Source organism: Lichtheimia ornata (assembly GCF_029851405.1).
Source record: "Lichtheimia ornata isolate CBS 291.66 chromosome Unknown scaffold00001, whole genome shotgun sequence".
Taxonomy (NCBI): domain Eukaryota; kingdom Fungi; phylum Mucoromycota; class Mucoromycetes; order Mucorales; family Lichtheimiaceae; genus Lichtheimia; species Lichtheimia ornata.
In genome coordinates, this window is record NW_026695321.1 from 803,804 (window position 1) to 810,119 (window position 6,316).

The window sequence follows — 6,316 nt, forward strand, 5'->3', positions numbered from 1 at the left end:
GTCGAATAAGGATATTAATTTTGGGATCAAATAGAGAGTACGGATGTCAGCCATGCTGCTGATATTGCCACCCAAAAGCTTGGTGGTAGTAATGGTAAGTTATGATGATGATACCAGCCACAACACGCATTCATCACGTCGTAACAACGCATTTATATATCTATCAGAGGACAAGGGGATCTTTTCGGATGTCATGTCGAGTGTGATGGGCGGTGGTGGCCAACCAAAAGAAGCAGCAGGCGAACAAGACATCAACTTTGCAGCCAAGGCACATGATATGATTTATGGACAGAATCAAAAGTCATCATCTGCACAAGATCTTGGTTCTGCAGCAGCGTTACAAGCATTCAAGATGTTTGCTGGTGGAGACGAGAAGAAGAGTGGTGGAAGTACAGAGCAACTTGCTGGATTGGCCATGAGTGAAGGCATGAAATTATTCATGAACAACAATTCTGGTGCAGGACAAAGTGATATTCTCAAGACAGCTGTTCAATGGGCCCTCAAGTTCTTTATGACACAAAAGATGGGTAGCTCAAGCCCTGGATTTAGTACATTGATGGGCCTTGTAGGCAATATGGGTGGCGGTGGTAATGCCCCAGCTCAAGCTGCTGCAGGTGGTAGTAGTGGTAGTGGTGCAAAAGCACTCTTTGGCAAGCTCATGTCAGTTGTAGGCGGTAACAAATAAAGCATGCGCGTGTAACATCCACTGCCTTTGAATTGTATCTCTCTCTCTCTTTTTCTCTTTTGCGTGTATTATCTTCTCCTCCTCTCTTTTATCTCTTTCACTCACATGTCAAATCACCAAGACCAGCTGGATCTGATCTCTCACGAAATCGCCAATCTCAACGATGAACTTGACTTGGAGACACAAAAACAAAAGCGATTAGACAAGTCCTTAAAAGAACGAAGCGAGGATCTCGATCGACTCAATGCGCAGATCGACAAAGCTAAACGCATCAGGGATTTATTGGAACAAGAAAAGAAGGTCGAGGAAGAGAATGCAAAGTTGGCTGATAAGGTTACCAAAGCACAAGATTGGCTCGAGCAGTGCGAAGAGAATGACAACAAACTAGAACAGCTTAGAGGAGAATTAGCTGAGGTGACAGCACAAGTCGAGGAACTAGAACGTCAAATCGAAGAGAAGAATAAAAGATCATGAAACAAAAAGACCACGTATCATTGTGAGGATTGGGTGCTTTGTATCATACAATGTACACTTGCCCATTGTTTGTTGGATTGTTGTCAAATAAGGAGGTGGCATGAATTAGTGTAGAAACATTATCAGCTGCCTTCGCTTCCTGTCCACTTCCATATTAGCATACGCTTCCCAAAAGAACAAAGAGATTATCCAATAAAGTTGTCATGTGTACATCATATCATCCCCATCCCCAAGTCCATTTATCCTTGTGTGTTTTACTTTTCGACGAAAGTGTTATCCACTTTTCTTTCTCAATCGTACACTCATACAAACATCCTCGAACAACGTCTTCGTTCAATTTGAGCTATGCACTACTTATGTCCACTGATGTACTCTGTTCGAGCGTTGCTCAGTCAAATCCTCTCGAATCAAGACGATTATTTTGGATCATGGAATGAATGTCTGGAGCAGGAGCATCATTCCACTGTCATACAATGGATAAAAGTTGGGATTGAGAGGAAGTGGATGTTAGCTTGCAATACATGATAATGCATAAAGTATCATACAGCGACCCTTCCAATCCTGCAAAACAGCTGTTACACAAACGCGCACCTGCGCATCTTTTGCCCTATTATAGTCATACTACTTCACAATGAACAAAGACCACCCTTCATATAGCATCACGCTTACAGCATAGTAAAAACATAAAGACAGCCATATCTCATGATTTCACAATGAAACGTGGGGTGTTTGATGGAGCAATATGCTCGGCGGGGTCAAAGGAACCTTGTGTGCCAGTTTCACGATCAAGGTGGCCAATCCCAGATTCACTCAATGTCGCCACCAGCCAAAGTGGATCTGGGGGTCGACCTCTTCGACGACGACGACCAAAAAAATATTTTTTGGGCTAGTTGCGACATTGAACGCGAAACTTTCACACAAGGTGCTGTTGGCCAAGCCGAGCCCATTGCTCTATTCAAAACCCCACGTTTCATTGTAAAGTTTGGAGATACAGGCGTCTTTATGTTTGTAAGCGTGATGCTATATGGGAAGTGGTCTTCGTTCAATGTCAAGTCGCTGGACCCTGGCAGAGCAAAAGATGCAGAGGGACCTCTTTGTGTAACTCAGCTACTTTGCATGACTAGAAGGATGGAAGGATGATACTCATACTATTGGATACTGTCCCATACATTGCGAGCTAACAGCTATTTCTTCACAATAGCTCACTGCTGTCCACTCTATTAGGCGATTCTCCTGCTTCAGACATTCATTTCCATGATTGGATTTTCATGTTGATCCGAGTTGATTTGGCTGAGCTACGCTCATACAAGGTTACTTCAGCTGAGCAACATAGAGCATGGTTAGATGTGGATTGACAATCCGTCTTGGCTGTATCTCGGTCAAATCAACTCGATCAACATAATCCAATCATGGAAATGAATGTCTGAAGCAGGAGAATCGCCCACATGTCATAGAGTGGACAACATTGCTGATTGTGAGGAAATGGCTGTTAGCTCGCAATGTATGGGATATTGTCAATAGTATACAGTATCATCCTTCCATCCTTCCAGTCATGCAAAGTAGCTGAGTTACACAAAAGAGAAACTTTCCTGCACTTTTGCTCTGCCAGGGTCCACCTACTTGACAATGAACAAAGACCACTCTCTATATAGCATCACGCTTACAAACATAAAGACGTTTGCAGTCTCAAATTTACAATGAAATGCGGGGTTTTTATTAGAGCAATGGGCTCGGCTTGGCCAACAGCACCTTGTGTGAAAGTTTCGCGTTCAATGTCGCACTAGCCCAAAAAATATTTTTGGTCGTCGTCGTCGAAGAGGTCGACCCCCAGGATCCACTTTGGCTGGTAGCGACATTTGCGAAATCTGGGATTGGCAAGCTTGATCGTGAAACTGGCACCCAAGGTGCAGTTGGCCAAGCCGAGCACATTGCTCTAATAAAAACCCCACGTTTCATTGTAAAGTTTGGAGATACAGGCGTCTTTATGTTTTTACTATGTTGTAAGCGTGATGCTATATGAGAAGTGGTCTTTGTTTAATGTAAAGTAGTATGACTATAATAGAGCAAAAGATGCAGAGGGCGTGTTTGTGTAACTTGAGTCATTCAGCACAGGCGATGCATGATTCTTGTACACTATTTAGGAATAGTTTAAAATGCCAGCTAATAACCTTAGTCCTCCCATTCTCCATTGTTGTCCAATCCAATGCATACGAACGATTGTCCTGCTCCAGCCCAGCATGCCCATCATTTAACTTTCTTGATCCGATGAGATTTGACCGAAAAACGCTCAAACACAGAAACATCATCCAATATCAGAAGAATCAAGTTGGTAAGTTATTTGTAAACTGCCGGCTAATAGCCCATTCCTTCCATTCACCTTTGTTGTCCGATCCAATGCACACGAACGATTCTCCTGCTCCAGCCCATCATCCCCATCCTTCAACTTCCATGATCCGAGAGGATTTGACTGAAAAACGCTCAAACACAGAAGTATCGCCCAATATGAGAAAAATCATTTTGCAAAGTTATTTGTAAACTGCCAGCTAACAGCCCATTCCTCCCATTCACCTTTGTTGTCCAATCCAATGCATTCGAACGATTGTCTTGCTCCAGCCCAGCATGCCCATCGTTACTTTCTTGATTCGAGTAACCTGGTAGTAAGGTAATGGCTGTTGTTGGATCATCATTATCATGTAAAGTGTAAAATGGCACACCTTTAGGATCTGTAGTACCTGTACGTGTACCTATTGTCTATTACGAGGATGATGATGGGTGGATAGTGTGTGTATAGGGTAATTGAGTGGCCTCAGTGTAATAGCAGTAGGGGATTTAAACTTGGGGGTCAGTAGCTCCCACGACGAGACAACGCTTATCTTCTTTCTCCCCTTTCCTTATTGTCCACGCTTGTATGATCAAGGTAATGTACTGTAAAGGAATGCTCTTGTTGGCTGTGAGGTATTAATGTAGTTCTGAACATACGTGTCGGGAGTTAGCTGAAGGAATAGGCGTGGACGAGGTGGTTGGTGGTTGCCATGGCGATATTGTTGCTTCCTGCTGTCATTGCTATTCCCGCCTTACGCTTGGTGTCAACAGGTACGTCAGAGTCCAATCTTTGCAGCCAATTGGTTTAATCGAGCGCGTCAGCTTGTATAGAGGGCAAGTTTGGTTTCAAGACGTTGGCTGGTTTGGCGTTTTGTTTCAGCTCAACTATACTACACCATGGTTTTCGGTTTCCAGTAACCAACAACAACGGGTCTTTGTGTATGGAAAAGGCAAGTACAATGAAACAGACAATGAAAAGGGTGTTTATTGTGTGTGTGCTAATAATGAATTGAATAGGTTTCTTTGGTCAGGCAATGCAACTTGGGGCATCATCATCATCTCTTTGGGTTCAAGTCCCGGCCTGTATCAAGTGGCCACTACATCGCTCTGCACTAGCCAAGTGTGCTGACTTCTTGGAACGCGTCAGGGCTCTATAGGCCTGCGTTGAGTTGAGGATAGATTCGATGACGATGGATTTTGGAAGAGCATGGTCACCGTGTTGAGGTAAAAGGGGATTTGCCGGCCGTGAATGTGTTGACATCGGTGCGAACCAACAGCTCTTCTCGTGATAGGCTCGTTCTTTCCTTGAGGTTTTCTTTTCATGAGGTGGGAAATGATTGGAAGGATTGGATTGGGGATCATTCTTTCTTTGGAGAGGATAGATAAGAAACTATGAGCCTGGCCTTGCGTGATCGTGCGGTGCTTTCCTCAAGAAGTCGAATCGCCCGACGTTGCTCGTGGTGGGTGGCGTTTGGTTTGTGAATTCTTTCTGATTTGCTTTCTTCCTTGGAGAGGATCTCGCTAACGGTGACAAATCGTCATCATTCCCACATTATCAGATGGTCTACTTGGCTGCTTTTTACTTATAGGAACACTACGGCGAACACGATGATTACGACATTCACAGCAACAAACTACTACGATCACCACATTCACAACAATGACAATGATAACGACAACGAGATTCAAAAGAGGCTGCAAGATCTCATTCTTTTCAACTTGTTTGTTTTTATTGGGTGACGGATGCCGATTGACGGCCGGTGACGAGTACGGATGATGACGGACGACGACACGAGGACGGTGGTAGCGGTAGCAAGATAGCTAGATGAAATGACATTGTTGTACAGGCTTGGACTTTAGCTTGTGGATTATACTATTGGTTCGAAGATGAATAATAAAGGTGGTTGGTTATCCGGTCATCACAAGCAGTATATAGGTTTTGTGATACAATAAGAAGGGAGTGGGAAGTGGGGAGGGCAGAAGAGATAAAGTGAAGTGATCCCTGCATTGAGTTTCAGGATGAGTGACCGATCAATATGTATATGCAATTGTATGTAGCTTATTCCTTTCTTATTGCTTGTGGATTATAGCTTAGATGATGGGATGATAAAAGTAGCTCCTGTGATCGGTCTTGTAATAAGGATAAGCACTCTATTTTTTCATATGGAACAAGCGCAATGATGATGCATCTCGCAGGCTTCTTACTACAATTTAATGATTGAGGTGGGCAGCTGTTCCACTTGGATGATTTCAACAGCATTGTATCTTAGTTGCAGGATAAAGTAGAGACTTGGTTACATATAAAACAATGTGGAATGAAACGCATTAATGATGGCATCGATACCACGACAACATGGATAGATAAGATGAGCACGTCATAACAACATCACTAGGATCGTGAGTTTTCGTTTTCAGTTACGTACTTGATAGTGCGTTACAATATCAGACATGCAAAGGCAGAATGTATGTCAATCAAGAACATGGTTTAATGATTACGATATGTACTAGAAGATAAACAAGTAGCTGTTGGTTTCTCAGCAAGGCTTCAGTACTCACAGGATGACCAACGAGAAGGTCGCTACTCAACCATCCCCAACCTCTACCTGTAGGCACCAATTCGGAATCGACAGGGGCGCTTGTAAATGCCACTTTAAGGTGCCGGGACTTGACGCGCCAAAACCTCGTTTGGAAGAAACCATGCTTGTGTCTTTGAGATAGAAAAGTGTAGCATGTTTCTTGTGAGCGAGAGCAAATAGGTGAAAGAATACTTATCTTCCCTCTAGTTTCCTTCCAGCTAGATCCTTTGGCATTACCCAAACAAAGCACTTGCTGGTG

At 43.5% G+C, this 6,316-nt stretch overlaps 2 protein-coding genes across 2 annotated transcripts; both read left to right on the plus strand.

Annotated features, from left to right (window-relative positions):
* Positions 1 to 205: 205 nt before the first annotated feature.
* O0I10_000301 (uncharacterized protein) lies at positions 206 to 685 on the plus strand (the record flags this gene model as incomplete). The annotated part of the gene is made up of 1 exon (XM_058480412.1): positions 206 to 685. The coding sequence occupies one exon, from the start codon at positions 206 to 208 to the stop codon at positions 683 to 685; it is 480 nt and encodes a 159-aa protein (XP_058348935.1).
* Positions 686 to 790: 105 nt separating this feature from the next.
* On the plus strand, positions 791 to 1,159 carry O0I10_000302 (uncharacterized protein; the record flags this gene model as incomplete). Its single annotated transcript, XM_058480413.1, has 1 exon — positions 791 to 1,159. The coding sequence occupies one exon, from the start codon at positions 791 to 793 to the stop codon at positions 1,157 to 1,159; it is 369 nt and encodes a 122-aa protein (XP_058348936.1).
* Between the last annotated feature and the right edge of the window lie 5,157 nt (positions 1,160 to 6,316).